The sequence below is a fragment of the Arvicanthis niloticus genome, chromosome 9 (assembly GCF_011762505.2).
Source record: "Arvicanthis niloticus isolate mArvNil1 chromosome 9, mArvNil1.pat.X, whole genome shotgun sequence".
NCBI classification, from domain to species: domain Eukaryota; kingdom Metazoa; phylum Chordata; class Mammalia; order Rodentia; family Muridae; genus Arvicanthis; species Arvicanthis niloticus.
Window position 1 is genome coordinate 46,673,005 of NC_047666.1, and position 24,272 is coordinate 46,697,276.

Here is a 24,272-nt window from a genome sequence, read left to right on the forward strand (position 1 = left end):
GGTGGAACTCAGCTGAAGGAATTAGTTCAGAAGAGGTGTTTCTGCAAAGGTTATACCTGGGATCTCATCTCTTTCTGCTTTCTGTCCTCCACGTTGTAAGTGGCCTCCTCTTCCACATGCTTTGGCTGCCATGATGTACCTCACCACAAGCCCAGCATCAGCAGGTCCAAGGACAAGACAAGCAAGTAACATATGCAGAGACACATTTATGGTACTGAAATACAAAACTGTTATTATTACATTCTGTCTGCCTGCTCATATATCAGTCTGTAATATTAGGAGAATAGTTGTAGTAACCTACATAGGCGGTTCTTAAATCCTAGAACATGCTAGGAGCTGCTAAAAATGAAGTTCTAAGGACTGCCCCAAACCACTCAAGAATGTTTATGATACGTAACATTAATTAACAGGGAAAGAGACTAAGATACATGCACTATAATGTAATGATGGAAAACACATACAGGTGGTGTGTGCACTCACACACAGGTGGGAGCTAATAAGTAAAAACAAAAACTGTACAGGAGTAATGGTGACGTTAAAAATAAAAACCTTGTTTCCTACATAAGCTTTGTTTGTTATTTTTTGAATGGGATTAATCATCACACAGAAGTTTTTAGAGAAGTGGTTTATATTCACAAAGTGATCATAAATGTGTCTATATATTCAAGCCAAATGACTACTTTATAAAGAAGTTGTACACAGACACAGCCACTGTCAGACATGGTGGTACATGACAATAACCCCAGTACTTAGGGGATTGAGGCCGGACAAAACGTTCAAGGTCAACCTAGGGAATTTCAGATCGACCTAGGCTACAGGCCCCTCTACAAAACAAGAGTTGGTAAAATGATTCTGAGACTAAAGGTGTTTGCCACCAAACCTGAGGACTTGAGTTTAATTCCTGGGTCCTGCGGTGGTGAAAGAAGACAGACTCTCATGAGTTGTCTTCCAACCTATGTAGATGCACAAGTACACATGTGCTTACACTCGAATATACTTTTTAAAGTAAAACGGTAACAGTAGTAAACCAGTGTTGACTGGTCACTTCCGATGTTACTTAACTGACATTGTGAACAACTAACATAAAGATGAGCTTTGGTAAAAATGGCTCAGGGACTCGGGACTCTGGAAACCTGGGTGGATGCTAGCAACAGCAGTCTTGAATTAAAAGCCTTTACTCTGAACAGAGTGCTTTCCTGGCATCGGAAGCATCTGTTCACCAAGGCAATGCCCTTGACTTTGTATCATGTATTGTGACAAGAAGTAGCAAAGCTGTAACGGGATTCTTGGCAGAATGGCCTTGCTTTATAGAATAAAAACTGCTACAAACTACCCATATATCAAAGTTATCAACTAGCTTCTCTCTGGAGAACAAAACACAAGAGCATCACAAAATGATGTTTTTGAAGAAAAACACAAAGGAAGGAATGAGCGAGTCCCTGTAAGGAATGAAGAAGTGAAGTCGGACTTGAGAGGTACTAGTTTATTTGACATAGTGCATGATTCAAAGCATCTGATATCACAAAATCAACAAGATTTTGATCAAAAAATCACTCATAATCTCATTTCTCTGGTATAATATACCAGATACCCTGAATGTAGTCTATTCAAGGCCCTGGTTCTTTTTCTCCTGTGCGGTATCAATATAAGCCTATCCCCAACTAGCTTACAAATAAATGAGACTCAGACTATGGTTATTTTATGTGGCTTTGACAATAACTGGGGTGGGGGAGGAGATCCCTAATCTACTTTTCTAACTGCTGGCCTTGCTGCCTCCCCAGCACTGCTCCCCAGACACTTGTAGTTTCTCCTAGCCACATGTTTATGGTCCATCTCCCTCATGGCATCTCCACCTATCCTTTCCTTCCTCCTTCTCTCCCCTCTCTCCACCCCCAACCAGGTAACTCAAAACCTACCTACCTCTAATCCCTCCAGTAACTGGCTGTAGCCAATTTTATTTAACCAATGTTTTAAATTAAGGAACTAGGTTTGCACAAAAAAAGCTTGTAAATGTGAGAATTCACTCACAGGCCTAGACCTTCAGGTACAGGATTTAGCATTACAATACATAACATCAGACCAAACTGCAACACCCCTGTACTTAGAATTCAATGGTTTTCCTAATTAGTACATATTTCACATTCTTTGAAGGCTTGGAGGGCAAAGGGAAAAACAAGGCTTCAAACTGTCCCTCTGAGCCAAAGGCACTTAATGTCAAAAGAAAAAGGACAGTAGAGTCACTCCACAGGCATTCCTGGGTGTTCAGAACTCCAAACTTGAGTGTCCCCTCACTATCCCAATGGGATTTGTCACAACAATGTTAAAGACACTGATTTCCTTGAAAGAACAAAGTGCAGTATGAATATAAAGGACTTGAACCCCCCCCTTCTGAAAATAATACGTAAGAGAACTCTTACCTTATATGATTAGTATTACTCAAGATTCACACACGGGAAAAATAGCTAAAAAATAATCTGTCATAAATTCTCACTATGCAATCACAATACACTCTGCTAGTGCGAATAGAATCTGTGAGTTGGGGAGAGCCTCAGAGACCATGTCGTTCACCCCTCATTTCATAAGGAGACTGAGGCCCAGGCAGACAAGGTGCTGGACTCCAGGGTCTGACCCTGTGGCAGAGTCTGGCCAGGACTTCATGGTTCTCAGCTCTCTCCTCTTCAAAAGGCTCTCAAAGTAAAAACATGGCGATGATCCCCAAAGATACACCACACAATAAAGCACAAGCACTGACATACGTCAGCAATTTGGTCACATGAGACAGTTCCTTTGGCCACTGGGTAGACATGTAACTCTCCTCAGGTGGGAATACTTTACACAAGATCAGTTCAGATCTCCGGGGAAACGCCAGCTGCGAGAAACAACTTCTTGGACCTGGAAGGGCTCCTCTTGGCTGTCAGTCTGCAGTGGGCAGGTGGTCTGCTGCACAACGAAATCCCAGGTTGGATGCAGAGCTATCTGGAGTGTTCTGGCTTCGAGCTGCACAGCGGTACCTATAGCAATAGGACTATAAGAGGTAACAAGCCATAAGAGATCCTGGAACCCTTGACTTGAGGCTTAGATTAGATACAGCTTCACAAAAATACCTGGGACAACGAACTTGGAGCTACCTGAAGGCAGAGCTGCCCCTCAACTGCCTTCTTAAGATGCTCAGCTTGGCAAAAGGCAGCACATTCAAGAATCAGACAGCCAGCATTGTTTACCTTACAAATACCACCTACATACAAGAGAAAGGCCAACACCACTTACAACACCCAAAAAAGCAAACAGCAACCTCCTATGGTTATCCATGTGATTGTGTAGTCAGCAGTGTTACAAACTAAGAATCATGTTTATGTATGTATGTGTGTGTATGTAGTATGATCTAACCTATATAATCACATGCTTAAAAAAGGACTAAAAGACCCATGAGATTATAAGATGCACATACTCACAATCATTATTCTTGAATGCAAAGCTTCTAATTTGGGGTGTATTATATCAATTTTTGACATTATTAACAATGGATATAAATTGCAACAAAAAATTAATAACAGCATCAAATATCATGGAATATATTAAACACACTGGCAAAATTTTAAGAGTCAACATAGGAACTTAAAATATGAGAAAGAAAAGCTGTTGGAAAACCACTTTCTTCCCAATACCTCAGGATTTCAAATCACAGTAATAATAAAATTATACATGTTGGGGTTGTTTATTTCATTCTCTCTAATTGTGAAAAAGCATAGAATAAATGCTCACACAAACATGGACATCGATTTCCTAGGACATATTCAGCATGATAGCGGGTACTTTTATCTGCTATTTCTTTGATTGTAAGAGTCTAGGCAAATCAAACAAGTCACAGAAGGTGACACAGTTATTAAAGGAAGCAGGATTCCACTCTGGACAAACTGTTGTGTGCTTCCTTTCTTAGCAAGAGTCTAGACTCCTGGTGCAAAGGGTGCTATGCATCTCAGGTCATCTTTCCTACCACCAACACACAGCCTACTTACATACACTCACACAAACATTCAGGACATGTGTCTGTGGCCATGGACTATTTGACACAATATTTTGAAAGCTGCAAGATTCCAAAATATCCATGCATGGAACTTTTATGAGGTTCATCCTCCAATTCAAAATAGCATAAAATAAAAACAAACTAGTCATCTTAGAAGCCATGAGCATAAGTCAAGAGTTGGCCCATTGAGCCCACTGCTGCCAACTGGTAAAAGACACTTCAAAAAGACTCATGTAGAAGAAGTTGGGAACTCACACAGAAGAGATAATGTGTGGGATGGGAAAAAAATAGGTCAGCATGCAAGACATTTTTTTATTCCCATTATTTCTTTTCTCTCACAAAAAGTCAGATGCTTCTAATCTCCATAAAAATTATCTCTGGGGCTGACATGGAAATTCTCTGGTGTATTTTCCCCATTAAAAAAAAAGAAGAAGACATAATGTGCTATCTTCTATAGATAATAAAACAATAGCAACCAATTTTCCTTGTGGAGAGTGAGGAACAGAATTACCAATGCTCAGGTAGACAGACAGAAGATGAATTCTGAATGTGATTGAAATAATAAGGTGATGAACAGAAGCTCTCAAATATCTGGCAAGAAGTGTGAAGTGACAGCAGAATCATCAGCACAGGCACTAGACTGCTGAGAAATGACAGAACTCAGATATTTCTAGAATCAAACTCTGCTAACTCAGAGCCTCTATGAAAGCACACACATGCAGTGAAGTCCACACTGCAGCAAAGGTCAAGCCCAAGGGCAGGCACACTGAAGACTCTGCCAGTCGTATCCCACCAAGGGGCCACATATGATGAAAACAACCAAGCATTCCATTTCCTGGTTGCATATACCAAGAGGAATATGCCTACAACCAGATCTAGGCATGGTTCTGGCCTGGCTTGTTGGAGGACACAGGCAAAGGAGAAAACAATGAGTATGCATCAAAAACTTACAAACACTCTTGAGCTAAGCTAGTAAACTCGGTCTCTGGCAGAATGTCAATGTCTCTGGGAAGGCCTAGGTGATACATGCTTATGGCATGGTTCTCAGAATGCAGTGTGACGATTTATGCTATCAATTTGATAGGATCTCGAATCACCAGAGAATAACATTTGCCCAGGCCTAGGAGGGATTATTTTGGTGAGGTTAACTAATGTGGGAAGACACAACCTAAATATAGGTGTGTCTAAATATCATTCCCTATGTTACAGTTCTAGACTACATAAAAAGAAGAACAGCAGTATTGGTCCCTCTGTATTTCCTGACTGTGATACAATGTGACCAGCTACCTCAAGCCATAAGCACTATGACTTCCATGTCATGGTAGACTATTGTGGCTCTGTTGACCAAAATAAATCTTCTCCTTCATAAGCTTTTAAAATATTTATTCTGTTTGTATGCTGTATACTCCAGTGGTCCAGTGACAGCAGTCATCAGTTCTGGCACGTACTTCCACCCAGAATCTTGTCACTGGTCCTTAGGTTGCCTTAATCAAGGTATTTTATCACAGCAACAAGGTAAGTAACTAATACTCAGGGAACAGACAGACACATAGACAAACACACACACACAGAGGGAAAAGAGAGAGATGGGGAGAGAGACAGATAGACAGATAAACAGACAGACTGAAGAGGTTGTCCAAATACACACCCAGACATCCAGACATGCTGCTTTCATGGTGCTCGTGTAGTACTCAAGATACATCTCTAACAAGCTTTCAGTCCCTGCGCAACCCCTGGGGTACACTCTGAATAGCAGCAATTTATAAAGGAGGATGGCAGGCAGACTAAGTGGTAAAGAGTGGTATCAGAAGCACAAAAAAGGAAAAACCTGAGCAAAACAACAACCAGATTATACAGAGCCTCATCTCATCACAGCACGGTTACACTAAATATATGAGCGCTTGTAACACACCAGCTGCAACTGTAGGCATGAGGAATGCAATCAGAGCAGACAGACAAGGAACCTGTTATCAGAGAGCTGCCATTCACAGGGAGGAGTCGGGCTGCAAACAGACTGAAGCATTCAGGACTGCTTCCAGCAGTGGTCAGCTCTGAAGAAAGGAGAAGTGGGGAGTGATGATCGTCAGCAACAGTGACTGCTTTTTAGAGGTTTGGTTTTCAAAAGACTCTGAGAGGGAGCTGAGAACCCCAAAGAATTGGAAAACTGGAATTCCAGAGAAAATTAAAAAGCAAGATATATGAGCAGACAAACAAACGGAATCACACCACCATGCCCACAGTCCGAGGAGTTTGGACTCAATACAAGTGAAAATTGTGATAAACATTTTGCTAATCTTTTGACCAGCAAGGAAAAAAAAAAACCAATACCAATCTCAGTGGCTGTTTAACCTTAGGCAGAGCCTTCCAGAATCTGTCCTCACTGATAAAATAAAGCCGTGTGTAAAAGTACATAAGAATACTCATCTTGGCTTGGAGACAGAGCTCACTGTCAGACGCGTGCCTAGTGTGAGCAAGCAATCCTCACACCACAAAAATAGAAACGTACCAAAACAAAGCCCTCCATAAGAAACAAACCAAACAAGCACTGTAGAGAAAGTGCTGCAAAAGCTTTGCTTTGGGGACACACACTCTGTCACTGAACCTCAGCTTGGCTGACCTCGTCCTCACAGAAACAAGAGCAGCACTGTCCAGCTTAGATCAGGCCTCTGAGATTCTGGGTTGTCTGTTGAAAAAAGATGACACCTCTCCCAGCTTCCGGCTGTGGGTACACTTGAGCTACCTAGATGGTAGGGAACAGGTTATGTGGCACACAAACCATCAAGCTGAAGGACAGCCCTGGTGATAAGGCACAGGACTGCATTTTCCTTGGATGGATTATTCTATATGCTACAAAAGGCAGGCTGCAATATCTCTGATGAATTTTTAGTGCCTGCTTAGAACAGTGTTGAGAAGTATTCTGCATCAATGACACAAGAGACTAGAAAAAGACTGGTAATATACAAAATTGTTATTATGACCATAATTGAAAACCTTGAGTATAATACAAAATAATTCAAATTTGAAAAAATAGATATTAAAGTATATAAAACTCATGACATGTATATAACAAAACACTTTCAAAAACTCAGCAACTACAAAAGGTTTTACTACAGGGTCACAGCAGTTCCCGAGGCCTTCCATTAACTAAACAACTATGAAAATCTGAATCCAAACAGAAAGTCTCACCACACCATGTAGAAAAGGGATGGGGAAAGGGTGGTAGAGCACTTCCCCAGTGTGTGTACTCACTGGGTTTGATCCACACGGGCGCACACGCACACGCACATGCACATGCACACGAGTGCTGAGAGCTCATGCCCAGCATTTGCAAAGAGTCAACTCATACTACTATCATTCTACTTACACACATCCATTCACTCAGAAAATATGTATTAATAAGTACTTTTCTTAAACTTCAATAATGGGTCACTAATGAGACACAATTAAAGAGCAAATGTCCTGGTTAGGAATGTTCTGGTTGCTCTTTATATCTTTCAATCTCTATTTTCAGCATCAAAAGTAGTTCTTAAAAGAAGCTAGGTCTTTGGATGGCTGGAAAATGGGTCATTCTATTAATTAAGAACGGGAATAGTAGGAGGGACCTGTTTCAGCCTAATTTCATCAAAATGGCTAATTACTTTGCAAAAGTGATCTTAGTATCTGTGCTAAGGATATGCTCTTGGCTCAGGAAATAATCCACTTAAGATAATGACCTACAACCCTGGAGGCCTTCAACTCAAGTGAGGCAGAAATATGGTTTTCATGAGAGAAAAACACTTCTCAGATAAAGGCTATTTTTATTATTGTATCTCATATTGAGTCATTCTAGGGAAGCCTGTTCCAGAACCCAGGACTTGCCATTGTTTTTTCAAATGACACTAGACCAATTCCTTTGTCATTCTGGTAGGAAGGTAGCCCTGATGCTGTGGACTGGAATGAAGATTCCCACACTGGAATGTTAGGCATCAATCTAAAACCAAGAACCAAAGTCTACACTTGAGTACTTATGTATGTGAACTGATCCATCAACTTAGCAATACTGACTCTGCATTCTTCCAATAACCCTGTGAGAAAGATATAAATAGCACATACATTATACACATGAGGAAAAGCTGAAGCCAAGAGATATTAATAGTGTGCCTAAGGCCACACCGTGTAATCAACAGATCAGCCTATGCTCTTAACTGATTGCTTTGCTACCTCATAGCCTCTCTTTCTGTGTCCTCATCTCCTTTCTGAAGCTGTAACTTAGATAGGCTGTTAAAAAACTAGGAATAAGGGGCCTGAAGAGATGGCTCAACAGTTAAGAGAGAGCCCTTATTCCCAGAGAACCCAGGTTTGATTCTGAGAACCCACATGGTCCCAACTATTATCAGTAACTCTAGTCCCAGGGGATCCAATGATCTCTTCTTGTCCCCATGGGCACTTAGAATACAGGTGATATCCAGACATACATGCAAGCACAACACCCATACTACACACACACACAAAAGACATGTGCGCGCACACACACACACACACACACACACGTGCGAGCAGGCACACACACCATCACTTCCCATGTGATGCCTTAGAAAATCTCTGGACCCAGCATGAATATAAGCACCATATGATGTTCCTCAACTTTGGATCCCGAAAAACATAAGCCAAAATAAGATTCTTTTTTTTTTTTAATTTCTTTTTGGGTTTTCCTTACAGTAATGAAAAAAATGGGCTAAATGCACCAGTCGAGGTCCAAAGGTCTTTAGTAGGGAATTCTTCCAAGCATTTCAGAAGGAAATGACGTTAATTTTACATGAACTCTTCTTAAAAACAAGATTAAAAACCTTACGATTTAAGATTATTTTACAATTAAATTTATGAACACAACAACATACCCAAAACACACAAAAATTACTAGGAACAATAAAAAAGTTCTACTCATCATTAATTATATGCAAAAGTTCTCAATATTTTAGAAAACTGAATCCAAAATATTAAACAGGTACCACATCATGACTAGGTGCAACAGACAGCAAGAGTGCAGGAATGGCTTACGAGGTGAGAGTAAGCTGGACATGGCCGGGTGCTGATGTGAGAGTCTGGCTTCCATAGAGATTCAAACTTAGTCTTGGCTACATAGTGAGACACTGACTCAAAAATAAATAAGTAAACAAACAACAAATAAAACCAAGAAAATAGAAACCAATCATACATCATCGTATTACACTATATTAACTGACCAAAAAGGAAAAGAAAACCGTTTCAACAAATGTACAAAAAGCACCTAGCAAAATCTATTTCATTGATGATTAAAAACTTTGAATATCCTCAATCTGGAATGGAATATAACAACTACAGTAGCATAATACTTAATTTTAAAAACTTTTTTATTTCCTATGAGACATGAGGGCTGGGCATGATGGCATAGACTTTTAATCTCAGAACTTAAAGAGGGCAGAGGTGTGTGGATCTCTGTGAATTCAAGGACAGCCTGATTTATGTTGTATGTTCCAGACCAGCCAGAGATACACAGTGAGACCCTGTCTCAAAAAAAAAAAAAAAAAAAAAAAAAGAAAGAAAGAAAGAGAGAGAGAGAGAGAGAGAGAGAGAGAGAGAAAAGCAAATAAACAAACAGATAGACAAACAGAATGAGACATGAGCCCCACAAGGTAGAACATGTCCATCTTCCATTTACTGGGGGCTTCAGGCAGAAAGGATGCTTTATTTCGGGAGTTGGAGACTAGCTTGGCTAGCATACCAAGCTCCTGACTCAAAATTTTAATTAATTAGTTAATTAATTATGACTCCATAAGGTTAAATTTATCTATATCTTATTATTGATGTAGATATGTTCTCCTTTTTTTTTTTTTTAATGTCAGTGTTTTAAGATAGGGTCTCACAGCTGGCTAGCCCTGGCTGACCTTGAACTCACAGAGCTCCATATGCCTTTACCTCCTGAAGGATGAAGCTAAAGGTGTGTGCCATCATGCCTAGTTTCATGTAGGCTTGAAGCAAGAATTGAGTTGAACTCAATGAACTTCCCTCCTGAATCACATGGCCAGATTCTAAACTAAGAACCTTGTAGAAAACACACGCCTACAAACTCACCCGTGTATGCCCACTAGAGTTTCTTGAGGCCATTACCAAACTTTGCTATATGTTTTCAATACTTGAAAAACTTGAAAACATCCTGATATCCAGGTTATAAAGCAGAAAATTCTAACCAGATGATGGCAGACGTGAAAAGCCAGGCATTATCTTATACATATGATGATTCTGAAGCAAGATAAAGTTTGAGGGCTACTATATTAGGGCAAACTTAAAGTTTCCAAATGTCTTTATTACAAATTAGTAACTTAATTATGGTAACTACTATAGATGATTTTAAATCTCTAAAACTGAGTCAGTAACCATGCAAAGATTCTTGGTAATGATCAACTGCAAATGCTTCTTAGTACAGAGCCAAAAGACAGACCCTGAGTGCGCAAGACAGGGAAAATGCATGACTCAAAGAGAGAAAAAAAAAGAAAGATCAGATTCTATTTCCAAATTCCTCATGAAGACTACTTGTGAGGTGCCGATCACTCAGCCTAACCAAGAATTGCCAGTTTGGACACTGAAATCACAGCTCACAGAGCAAAAATGCACGTTTACACCCAACACGCTTGGGTGCTTCCATTTTGGTAAACCACAAACCACCCTCCATTTATAACTTTAGCTTGAATCTCAACAGAACTCAGAAACTTACAGACATCTGAAATTAAGGGTGTGGTCCTAGACTTAAGCATGGAAGAGGTAGATGGCCCAACCCATTCACAGGCCAACAGACAGAAGCCTCTCAGCAGTGTAAGAGTCAGCAGCTGATCTAGTCAACAGGATGCAATTCACAGGTTGTGTCTCCCGTTATTATCCCCTGTGACTCTTAGTAAGCTGAAGACTCTCCTGTCTTGTTCTCATTTGGATGTGAAGACGTTTACAATAGCAAAAACAAGGAGAACATTTAGGGGTGTTATGTTACAATGAATTTGTAACCCACAAGAACAGCTAGCAGAGTTTGACTGACCTTATGGCACATGTAGGATCCACCCTTCTTCACTCGGTCTTTCCCAGAAGTGGGGCCTTTCTGTGGATGAAGAGAAAAATCATTTGTTAGTCTAGATAACATGAATGCTCCTCACAGAATGGAAAGGAGTCCATTTTGGCAAAAGCAGTCATCCTGTGGCTACTCAGACTCTCCATGTGTCTCTGTCCTGGACACTATACATGTTCTCACACCCTTCTGAATACCCATGACCCTAAATTGTCCAATCTTCTACAGTCCACCTCAAGTCCCTGCCTCTTCATGAAGACAGCGATGACAGAAAGCTAGCTACCTCTAATCTTCCAATTTCATCCTTTGCCTACATGCCTATAAACTGCTTGGCAGCATCCCCTGCCTCGTTGTTCTGATACTTAGATGTGCCCGGATTATCATTTATCAACTTATTCATTCAGATAGCAAGGGTGAGTTATGTTGTTGCTGGCTAATTGCTCTGTGCATCACCCAGGATTCCCTTACACCATTTCAGAACCATGTAACTGTCAATGTAATTTAGAAACAGAACAATGTTTTCCTTAAAAATAAAATAAAATACTTCAGATACAGTGCTGTTCAGAACAAGGCACTGTTCTAAGTATTTTTTATTAATTCTTATGCCATCAATAATCCCTTTGGAGGAAGGGAAAAGGAGAGTGAAGATTCACACCCAGGCTTTGCTCCAAGAAGAGTGCTCTGAAACACTCGCCTTAGTTCCCCTTAGAAACCAGGAAGGCAGAAGTTGGAGAGACCTAATGCTGGCAAGAAGGAACAGTAAAGAGAACAAAGACGCAGACAGAGCAGCCAAAAGGTATGTCTGTTGCTTCTAGAAAGAAGTTCTGATAAAAGGGCAATGGAAATGAAAATCCTGGCACTTCAGCTGCTAAGATAAAAGCCTCAACATCAAGTGTGTTCTCCAAAAGGCATGAAAGAAGTGCCAAGAAACTCCCATAAGCCAGGGCTGGGGAGTGGGGGTGGGAGCGATTTGTTTTTCCTTTGTTGTTCAAAAAGACAACTAATCACACAGCCATCTGCTCTGTTTACTGAAAATAAGAGAGAAGTCGGGCACAATCCTCCTCCTGGCTGCACTTTTCCATTTCTAGCTAAAAATATGTTTGTCAAAGACTATTGATTAAAAGACAAAAGGTAAAGGACTATGCCCACCCAACCCTCAGAGAGGGGCAGCACACTATCATGCCAGTCTTGTCAAGGTGGATAGAAGGGCAGGTTTCTTCCAAGGTATTTTATACACTGTCACTCAGTCCCTGACTCTACATAATTCCTTTGCAAGTTCAGAGTATACCTAGAGCCCTAAACACTTAGATATATTGATAATATTACTATTATAATTGACATGCTGAAAATGTAAAGTCCACCAGTGAAAAGAAAGGTTCAAACCACAGCTTTCTCTTCAGGAACATCTAGAACAAGACAGCTATTATATCAGAATCTCTGGGTGAGTTTATCAATGTATAAAAGGAAGGCACTTGGAGCTGGAGAGCTGTTAAAAGCACTGGCTACTCTTCCGAAGGACCCAGGTTCAATTCACAGCACTGACAAAGCACCTCATAACTATCTGTAATCTCAATCTCAGGGGACTAGAGGCCTTCTTCTAGCCTCTGTGGCCACTGCATGCACATGGTACACCAACATATGCAAGCAAAAGATCCATACACATAAAAGAGGATGGGAAAGGGGTAAGGTGTTGATCAAGAATTCACATGAAGCAAATATAATTCCGTATCTGCCCATATGATGACCACATCTCTTAAGACTGTTTTTTGCTTGGAAATCCCTGCATTTGCTGCTTTGGGAGGTTCTCCACATTCTGTCAGACCAGAGGTTAATGCCAATTCAGGTCTCAACACAACTATCATAGTATGTGCTACAATAATAAGATTAATTTTGTTTTGTCAAAATACATGTAAGAAGAAGTGGGCCACTCACCAATGGGAAGATGTGAAAACCTAAGTTCCCTCTCTACTACTCTAATGACCTAAAGTTGCAGCTGAAAAATATGTCAGTCTTCATGGTGGTGTGACACTACCAACCACTGCAGGTAATCCAACTGCAATAGCCAACACAACCTGAACCTAGACACTTGCTCAGCTACCAGCTACATATGAGACTATTTTTGCTATAAAACAAGACATAGAATTAGGTACAACTGTTTTAAGTGCTTACCACTTTGCCAAAAAGGCAGGGAAATTACTAAGGGAACTTAGTGTCTACAATAGTGACCCTAAAAACTCATGTTCAGCAAAGCTGTGAAAAGGTACTGATTTGGGTGGATAAGATGACTCAGGAGTTAAGGGGCTTTTCACAAGTTTTATGATCTAACTGCTATCCACAAGACCTACATGAAAGAAGGAGAGAACTAACTTGTGCAATTTGAGTTCTGACTTCCTGATACAAACTTGAACACAGATGTGTGCACACACAAACACACAGATGTGTCCACACACAAACACACAGATGTGTCCACACATAAACATACAAACAAAAGACATAAATGGGTTAGTGATGACTTCGTTCTCTCTATCTTTAGGTGCTAAGAGCCTATTGCTGAAGATACCACCCATTTTGGGTGCAGTACATAGAGAAATCAACCTCAAACTGAACAGTAAACTCTCTCCTACATGGCTAACCTGCACAGTAACAGAGGTGCTATCAAGGCTGCTGGGGGAAAGACACATCACTACCTAGTGCAGACCCTGAATCTTACAATATTGACATGCTGGCAAGATGTGCGCATTAGTCCAACAGTGGAATGATGGTTACAGGAATAGCCAACTGTTTTCTGATTGGATGTGGCCCAGCTCCACAGGAAGAATTTTATACCTGGTCAAAAATCCAGTACTAAGAAGACCATAGCCCTTAAGGGAAGCCTATTGATTTTGTTTTGCTAAGTGGCCATGCTGTCACACTGTCTTCTAAATATTTATGTTTACACTAATGCATTTGTGTTGTTCTCATCTTTGGTCAGTGAAGATTCTTATCTAAGACTCATAACTGGTCAAAGTTCCTAGGATGCATAACTCTGTGGATGTGTCATCTATATCAGCTTGCCAACATCCAAGGCTCAAGAAATGTCATAAAGGTGGGTGGAAAGAAGTGAGACGCAGCAGGTGAGTGGGAGAGCTATAACGAGCTGACTTCCGGGGAGGACATGGCTGTTGCATGTACCCGCTCAGTTTCACAGCATCAAGTCAGTAAAAATTCCACAATAGATCAAGGAAGAGTTCTCAAGACCCACCTCTCCTCTAAGAATTAAAAGTATTATGTAAAACTTCTACCTTTTCTAGACACATACTGAAGTTTTTAGGTAAAAATCACATAGCTCTTGGAAACATATTATTTTATAATTATATATTATAATGTATAAAATACAATATATTATTTTAAAATAATATAAAGGTATAAATTTGATCAAACTAGACTGGATAGTTATTAAAATAAAAAAGCTTTACAATGTGTTGCCTCAGCTCTATTCAACTTTATTCCCAGAATTCTGTTCCTTCTGGCTCTCAGTTAAGGTGAGCTATAAGAGACGTTTCCCAGGAGGCCTAGAGGACAAAGAGCAATAAGAGATGTAGTGTTTTCATGATGAGAACACTGACATAAGGAAACCAAGCTGGCCTATAGCTGCTGCTACCTCCCTCAAAGCATCCATCCATCCTTCAGCCTCAGATGCCAGGGCACATGTGCTCTGGGCTCAGGGATGAAGGGCACTTGTTCTGTCTATAGGAATCCACATTTTCAGAGTTGAAAGCAGTGAGAGATTAGCACCTTCAGTCTGTCTTCATGAACTTCGGGTGACAATCCTAAGTGCTAGTTTCCTCTGTTCTTCCCAACTAGGTGTGAATCTTTCTTTTCCAGCTGTATTCTGGAAGATCTCAAGGACCCACACTACACTAAGAAAAACACTAGTTCATAATACCGTATGCATATGTATGGCAGAATCAAATTTTAAATTTAAAAGAGCATTACAGCCACTCAGCATGATTAAAAAGAACTCAGTAATAAATTTATTTTATACATGTAGATGTACACACAGACACAGTTACTAATGGTTGGTCCCATCTCTGAAAGAAACATATTGACAGAGTTAATAGCCGCTGAGTCTGAGCTATGGGACCTCTGTTTTCATTTATATATGAACATTTTCAAAACAAGAAACTTAAAAGTAAACTTAAAAGTAACATTATCTGAAATGCCACCAAATGGAGTCATTAAAGAAGTATTTGTAATATTGCTTGAAGAAGAAAGAAAACAGAGGTTAAGAGGCAGGAGTATGAGGCTCTAAAGCTGCCAAGCATGAGTTCCTTCTCAAACTCTGTTAGGAAAACTGAAGGAACAGATTCAGTGCAGTAAAACCTGTAACTCCCTGGCATAATAAGGCTCTTCTACATACACTCAGAGACAGTTCATTAGAAATCTTAAATGTATTTTTCTTGTTTTAAAAAAGGATTTAATCAGGCAGTTGTGGTGCACGCCTTTAATCCCAGCACTTGGGAGCAGAGGCAGGCAGATTTCTGAGTTCAAGGCCAGCCTGGTCTACAGAATGAGTCCAGGACAGCCAGGACTACACAGAGAAACCCTGTCTCGAAAAACCAAAGAAAGGATTTAATTTTTTATATATGTATATATGCTGTCACTGTCTTCAGAGACACCAGAAGCGGGCATCGGGTTCCCATTACAGCCACCATGTAATTGCTGGGAATTGAACTCAGGACCTTTGGAAGAGCAGCCAGTGCTCTTAACCTCTGAGCCATCTCTCCAGCCCTTTAAATGTATTTTTCATTGTGGTGTTTTTCTGTGTAGGATCATCTCGTTATAAACAAGCCTGTACTATAGAGCACAATACATTCTTCAAAGCAGAAAATACCAGTTCCTAGAAAGTGACCACAGTCCTCCAAATAACCCCTCACCCATAACTCAGTAGGAGACCCTAATGAAACTCACTGGGATGGACAGATGGGCGGACATACACACACACACAGACACACAGAGAGAGAGAGAGAGAGAGAGAGAGAGACAGAGACAGAGACAGAAAGAGAAAGACACAGAGAGACAGAGAGATGGAGACAGAGAGAGAGACAGAGATAGAGACAGAGAGAGAGAGAGAGAGAGAGAGGACTAGTTATGGGGAGGATGTGAATAAGAGGGCAATAAGGTGAAAATGGTAATTCTATATGTGTATGAAAATATTATAGTGAAAACTATTATTGTGTATAATTGATATATTCTAATAAAAACATTTTAAAACAAAGTACAAATTGTTTTAAAAAAATAAACAAATGAGCCTCTAAGAAAAGAATCTGCCTTGACACTGAAGATGTCACATGTACAGATATGGAGCATGTATGAGCAGTGGTACGCAGATGCTGGCCGACAGCCCCAAATCCATTGGCAGAGTGTGGGCAGGGCAGGAAAGATCAGGCAGTTTACAACCAGGGCAGACTTATCTTTTCAGTCATAATGGAAATCAGAGCCTACCAGAAAAGGTAGAAGCAGTGGAGAAAAAGATGCAAGTTGTTTGAAATCAGAAAATGTCTTTGAGATCAGCCATATCATATCATGTATGCATACTTGCAATATGAGCTTTTTTGCCTCTAAGGATCTAAAAGGGGATCATGAAACTATTCAAACTTTCACTCTTTTAAATGGCCTCATAGATCTCTTTGTGGAATATCTGCTCAGCTCACCCAGACAGAAGCCTAGCAGCCGTGTATTCGTCCTACTCACCAACACCACTTCTCACCAGCCTCCCAGAAGGGAGAGCACTTATTCTCTCTGCCTAACACATCTGGTTCCAGCCAGTCATTAAACTCAACCTTCACCTCAAATGTTATCTCAGGATGAAAAACATGGGCTCAATCAGCTTGGGTTCAAATCCTGCTCCTGACACTGAATGAGCCTTGGAATAGTTATGCAACCCCTCAATGTCCCCAGGTTCCTCCTTTGAAAAACAGAAATAATAATCATCCTGGCTTCTCTGGACAGATGTGGGGACTGAAGGAGACAATGCATGGGATGCATTAAACAAATGACAGGAGACCTGTGTCATGCTGATGTTACTACTTCATATTGTTAATTTATAACTAACTCAGATTTCCCAAAGGTGCTTATGAACTTAATAGGCCTGGTCGTGTATAACTTCACATTCAAACCCACAGAGATCACTTGATCTAGTTTGTCTAATGCTCAATTCCCAAGTGGAGTTGTCCAGGTCCTAATAAAATGCATGGTATGTTAATAACCCTTGTAGACTAAAGACAGACTGTTTTATACTATAATAAAATTACCATAGCTGAAGTACCATCACAAAGTACAGTCTGAGTCAATCATAGCATCAGACTGGGTTGAATTGATCTTTTCATCACTACATCACTAAAACCAACACAGAAACCTGTGGGTCAAAGATAGCAGAGTTAATGTCACTTCGATACACAGTGAAAAAAATCCAGAAATATTCACCTTCATTCTAAGGTCTTTCTACTAGCCTAATTCAAATCATATCCCAATACCAGAGAGAAAAACTGAAATTCATAATTTTTCATTAGACAAGGGAAACTATTCTTTGCTTTTAAAAATATTTAAACAGCAATTTTGTGACTATCTCAAAATGTCTCCCAATCCTGGGAGACGATCTGAATTCCTCCCTCTCTTTTATCCCTACATCTAAGCAGTCCAATTAGCTTTACCTCCAAAGGAGAGCTCTAATGAATGGTAGCTCATCATCTCCATGGCAACCTCCCTGGTTCAAACCACCATCATTTGTCAGCAGAACCAACTATAATAGCCTCCTAACAGGCCTTTATAGCTTTCAAAATGGTACCTGGTGGGAGCCCAATAACATTTGTAAAATAGATAAAAGGCTGGCATTATGGAAAAAAGCAAGACAAACAGAATGCATAATATATAATTCCATTTATCTAAAACTGAAAAGAACACCACATAATCTGTGCTTTCTAGAAAGAGGATTACAAATTTCTGAGGCATGAGACACAGAGGTTACAAGGTGGCACAAGGTGACTGCTACAGTCACTATTCTGATTGGAATTATTTCATGGACGATTACCAAACTGAATTAAAGTGAACACTTCAAATGTATGCAATTTATTGCAATACAATAATATCAATTATTATAATATCAATATAATAATATCAATATCAATTATACCAAGATAACACTGGGGAGCACTTGTTTGTTTATTTGCTTATTGTGAGCTTGGGTCTCACCAGGGTAGATCTGGCTGGTCTGGAACTCCCTATCTAGACCAGAAAGCCTCAAATTCATAGAGATCTGCCTGCTTCTGCATTCCAAGTGTTGGGAGGTGTGTGTGCCCAGCCACAATTGGGGCTTTTGAGGGAAAACAAAAACATATAATGATAAGTCAGAGTAAGCTGTAAGTCAGTAGGAAGACTAAGCCATTTCCAGTAAAATACAAATCTGAAGCAATTATTGCAGGGTCTCTTCAAACATGCAGCCAATGGACCTCTGTGCCTCCTTCACATCACTAGGGACAAGAAGGAACAATCACGGAGCCAACAAGGCTCCATGTCTGCAGTGAGCTGACAGTTAGTAAAGCTGACTATTGAAAGCACAGGGTTCAGCAGAGTATTTGCTTCTACTTTTGCATGTTTCAAATTTTCTATAAATAAAAACTTTTTAAAGTCAAAGAACACAAAAGTTTAAACTAAAATAAAGGAAAAAACTGTGTCTTCTAGGATCCCAAATGCTCAAATACTTCCTTAGAAGTTTAAATGCAGAGGAATTCAGAGATTAAAGGGAGAGATTTTATTCTCTACAACCTTGAGAAGTGTACTCAGTTGAGTGCTAAGAACTGAGAGCTAAGTTGTCCCTGCCCTGGTTAACTGAGCCCTGGATTCCCTAGCACACTTGATTTCTCGGCAAGTCTTCTAGCTGGCAGATGACACGGACTCCTATAGGCAATGTTCCAGCAGCCCAAAATTCAGGGCAACAGAAAAAAAAGTCATCCATTGCGTGCATACTAACATAGCAATAAGGGCATCATGTGTGTGACTAAGACAGGCTCTGCTCACTGTTCCTAGAAGAAGTTTCTTCAGTCACTTCTGCCATCTTTTTTTTAGGCAAAGTATCACTGTTGTAAGCCAGGATGTCTCAGCATCCTGAGAGCTGGGGAGATGGGTGCAGATCATCACATCAGCCACTCCCCCACCCCCTTTAAAGAAAGACACTCTGCTTTCAAGCATCCCATAACGTAAAACAATTAATGACCGATGATTGTCCTACATCAAAATTACTGCAAGTACACTAGCCATTTTTATCCCAGTTGATCTCCAGTGTTGACCCTGAAAGCAGGAAGTATTACTTTAAAGATAAGGAACTTGGAAGCCTGAGAGCAATGAAGTGTGTGCCATGTCCTAGGCTCACAGCTATTGAACAGAGGGCCGTGCAGTAGTAGAGTCCACACTGTCAGAACACCACGGAGTTTTCAAACTTACCTCACCTCTAAACAGTCAACCATCTTGTAGGTGTCACAGAATCTCTTCCCAAGGTATAAAATAAAATATTCCAATAATTATTTTATGCTCAGTACTGAATGAAAAAGAATGTTAAAGGCAAGTACATAAAAGCCTTACTGAAAATAAAGCTTTTTGAATTATGTGAAATTGTTATTTACCCCCTAGGAAAGAATGAAAAGGGTACTCAAGCTGGGAATGGTAGTAAATGCTTTTAATCTCAGCACTTGGGAGGCAGAGGCAGGAGGAGCTCAGTGAGGTAGAAGCCAGCATGGTCTACATAGTGAGACTCTCTCTCAAAACAAGAAGAAAGAAAGAAAGAAAGAAAGAAAGAAAGAAAGAAAGAAAGAAAGAAAGAAAGAGAGAGAGAGAGAGAGAGAGAAAGAAAGAAAGGAGAAGGTATATAATTACGTTTAATTATTATATAAAAAGAGGGAAGAGGAAGGTGATGCCATAGAAAGGTTAGGTAGAGGGAAGTTCAAATTAGAACCACACTTATCAGACACACAAACCAAATGAACGGCTTCCTGGATTCTAAATCACCGAATCCTACAGTGGAAACTACCCGGCTTTTGAGGAGAAGGAGAAGAGCCATTCCCTTTGTGTCATTTGTTCTACTCACGCTAGGTCAAAGAGGACGAGAACTCTTGAAACTTCAAGTTGCTCACACCAGGAGGGATGGCTCTCCATTGTCTAAAAAAACTACAATTTTTGCTTCTGGAATCATGCATCAAATATGGTATGTAATATACTAATTCTATTCACAGAATAAGCAGCATATAAGTAAACCTAGAGGCTGATACTTACCACATTCACACTATATTTAAGTACCGTTTTATGTCTTACAGCTGTAAAGCGGCCATTCACTGTAATAAAGTCAATTATTATCATTATTATAAGGTAACCACATACTATATCATTTAAATAAAGAAATGTTTAAAAGACAAAGGAAGAACTATTAACAACTGTGCCAGCACAGGCATGTGCAGACACTAAGTCATTTGCCCCAGTTTTCAAATGAAGAATGAAGGATGAGACACGGTGAGCAGACTCAAGGTCACAGACAAGTAGGGGGCCAGGGTTCAAGTCCAGGCTGTCGGGCTCCCTCAGTCACGTGCTTTGTGTGGCCTACCTCATAGAGCATCATATTTTTGCCATAAATGACTCAGCTGGAACATACGCCTTCCTTGACAGATTCTTTTCGGGAAAAAGACCTACAACTCAGTTCATTTTTTTTAAAAGGACATTGATTAGCTTCACCTGTCCCACATTCCCACTGGGGTTTTTTTGAGGGGGGGTGGTGGTGAAGGGTAAGAAAGGCTCACTATATCCCAGGCTCGTGTCAAACTATTTATATATGAAAAACTAGAGTAAGTGGTTATGGGAATGAATGAATGAATGAATGAATGAATGAATGAATGAATACACAGAGGTCAGGGGAAATCACCTGGCTGCCCTATTTCAGGGTAGTGTCTAGAATGGGGACTTAGTCTTAGAAGATCTTAATCTGTGGGGTCTCAGCTAACACTAGGAGCTGCAGTTGATGTTAGAACTCCCGGGCTGATAATCACTGGTGTTGGAGAACTGGTAGCAAAATAACACACACTTCATGTCAGAAGAAAACATACATATACATGTTTGATGTCTGAAGTGGTATCAGAACCAGGTATGATAGCACATGTCTGTAATAACAGCATGGAGACAGAAGCAGGAGGATTTCAAATTTGGGGCCAGCCTGTAACACATAGCAAGTTTGTGGCCACACAGGGATATATAATAAGACTCTCTCCCTATCAACAAACAAAAAATGAGAAAAAGGAAAGGAAGAAGTAGAAGGGAGAGAAGAGAAAAAGAGAGGAAAAGGAAGAAGAGGTGGAGACGGCAACTACAAGAGACAGGGGAAAAAAAGGGACATACTAGCATTTGCCACCTCTTTCTACCTGTATTTCTGGTAGCATAACACAGTCCCCACCCCACCCCCCCACCCCCGACAGCACAGGCTTTATTCACCACTTCCCCATGAACATTCACCAGCATCTGAGAATGGGGCTGTCAACAGACATTTGCTGACTCCACAGCGACCACTCTATACTTAAATGTCTGTGGAGCCAGTGAAACTTTGTATCTATTCTTCCAAAGATGCGAGAAAACTATACTCCTCCTTCAAACGCCTCTTTCAAGGGCTTCAAATTTCATAGCCCTTCTGTACTTTCACAGGTAGAAAGAAGAGAAGAAAGAGTGCAGCCAGGATCTAGGAAAATAGTTTTAATGTTCCAAACGAGCCAGCGGCATATACATACACACTCTGGTAAATGAGAGGCAATTTTAAAAATTAAGAATATGAAGTATCTAAGTGTTAAAACCAGTTAGCCTAAATACAGAGGCTTTTTTCAGCCATTGCTGAAAGAAAACAAGTCACGTGGATTTCTGTACCAAGGAAACTGCTTTTCCATTGTCTAAGGGAAGCAGTACACTGCTCTGTGGACAGTGTCTCCTAAAGTGTAGGTGCTTCTTCAAGCTCAGAAAGCAGGGCTGATACTGTAAGTACATCCCTGTCTATCCAGTCCTAACAGATTCACACTAACATGTATAGAAATTAGTTCCTGTCATTGTAAATAATGTATACATCTTTTGTAAAAGATTTATTTAAAATTTTATTTATATGAGTACATTGTAGCTGTCTTCAGACACACCAGAAGAGGACATTGGATCCCATTATAGATGGTTGTAAGCCACCATGTGGTTCCTGAGAATTGAACTCAGGACCTCTGAAGAGCAGTCAGTGCTCCTAACCACTGAGCCAACTCTCTAGCTCACAACTCATACATCTTAAAGAAAGGTGACTTCCAGTTGAACCCAAACTAAACTACAGAAATCACAGGGTACCAGCTACTCTGGCTTAAAGACCTGCTCCAAAGTTCATCACTTCTACGTCTCAGAATAACACTGTGAAAGCCCTGGTCCTGCAAGCCAGGTCAGATAGGGTTTAAGCATCCCTTAAAGCAGAAAGGATATACAATTCCATTTTCCTAGGGACTCAACACATCCTCATACAACCTCAGTGTTCTGCATGACACTTTATCAACAACTTAAGAGAGAATATAAAAATTAGCTTATACAAATGGTATTTTAACTTCAACATTATTTCCAAGGTACTACTTAAAGATTTCCATGATTTTATTTGGACAGTCTGAAAGTGGGTAAGTGCTAAGCGCCCAGCACTGTGAACTGTCTCACTGGATGAGATACAGTGTTTACTTCCTGTACTCGTTATGAAGTAGAGGCTGCCCACGGGAAGAAATGTTATTTATAACTGCATGCTACCAGATGGCATAGCTCTTCTCCACATCTCTAAAAGGGTCCAGAAAAAAAAAAAATCTCTTCCATGTATTAGATTTCAGAGTAAGGTGTATGCTTGTAGCTTACAAATATTTCTTTTAAACTTTGATTACATTTAAAACACTAGTTAAAATTAGCATTTATAAAGTGCTTACTACACTCCAGCCTTTACATTAAACATTTTCTTCACAGTACCATGGAAACCTCTCAACAGGCTGGAAAAGGACTACTATTTCTTCACTTTTTCCAATTCCTCTTACTTATTGTGTTGTGTGTGTGCATGTATGGGTGAGCAAGGCGATGACACAGTGTGGGATGGTAAAGGCCTGATCTAAGAGCATAGCTACACACTCCCGTGGAACAGAAGTGGAAGCGGAAGCAGGACCTCCAAGGGCCTCCCTGAAGTACTTGCACTTAACAAATGAGGGACCTCAAGACCAAGAGTGAGGGTAGGAGCTCTGTGGTCCCAGGTCCGGGTCCTTGTGGTGCTGCCCTGGCTTCTGGCTGGCTCATCCTGCAGATGTCTCTGGTTACTTTGTACTGTGTTTAAGACCAAACTGACCGTGTGCTTTTGCAGAGGTAAGATTTTTAAATGATCCATTTGCACGGCACACATAGACATCAGAGGAAAAACTTCAGGAGACTGTGCTTTCATTCCACAACATAGAGATCAAACTCAGGCTATCAGGCTTGATGACAGCAACCTGACCCTCTGAGCCATCTCATCAGCCCAGACTACTATTTCTCCACTGATAGACAAAGAAACTGAACAAGCGCACTAAAACCTTGCCTAAGTCTATTTAACTAGTGGGTATCTACGCTAGGACTTAAAACAAGATCGAACTTTAAAATTAAATTCTTCCAACCATCACGCTGTACTTTGTCCCTACACATGATGAAACAGACACACATTCCTAAGTACTTAGGTGTGTTCACTTGCTTTTCAAACATCTGCACCTTCAAAAATTAAAGAGGCTATGTCTACAAATGCCCAAAACTTTACACACAAATGTGACACGGCAAGATTTCTGATAAATATTGCTAAATAGATAAAAATACCAACATTCCTCAGTATCTGGAGCAGATTAGACCCGGGACCTCCTGAGGAACTCAAATTCATATCCTTTATGCAAAACAGAGCAGTGTTGGCATATAACATACACATGTAGTTGATGTCATCTCAGGACTCCATGTAATTTTTGATATATCACAGACATAACCCAAATCTCTATCATGCTACATTGTTCGAGAGATAATAACAGCAAGAGGTCTGGGCAGTTTTTGGTACAATTTCTCAGGTTAGTTAATGGAACCAGTGGGTGCAGAACTTGTTGATACCAA

General features: G+C 40.3%; 1 protein-coding gene across 1 annotated transcript in view; it reads right to left on the minus strand.

The window, feature by feature from the left end:
- Positions 1 to 1,468: 1,468 nt before the first annotated feature.
- The window catches only part of Sumf1 (sulfatase modifying factor 1), a 75,903-nt gene continuing 53,099 nt past the window's right edge, over positions 1,469 to 24,272 (minus strand). Inside the window, exons 8-9 of the mRNA XM_034512350.2 lie at positions 11,070 to 11,129; positions 1,469 to 3,025 (exon numbers count right to left, since the gene is read on the minus strand). Coding sequence (XP_034368241.1) covers positions 2,915 to 3,025; positions 11,070 to 11,129 — 171 coding nt within the window. The 3' untranslated portion in view covers positions 1,469 to 2,914. The remainder of the gene's footprint in view (positions 3,026 to 11,069; positions 11,130 to 24,272) is intronic.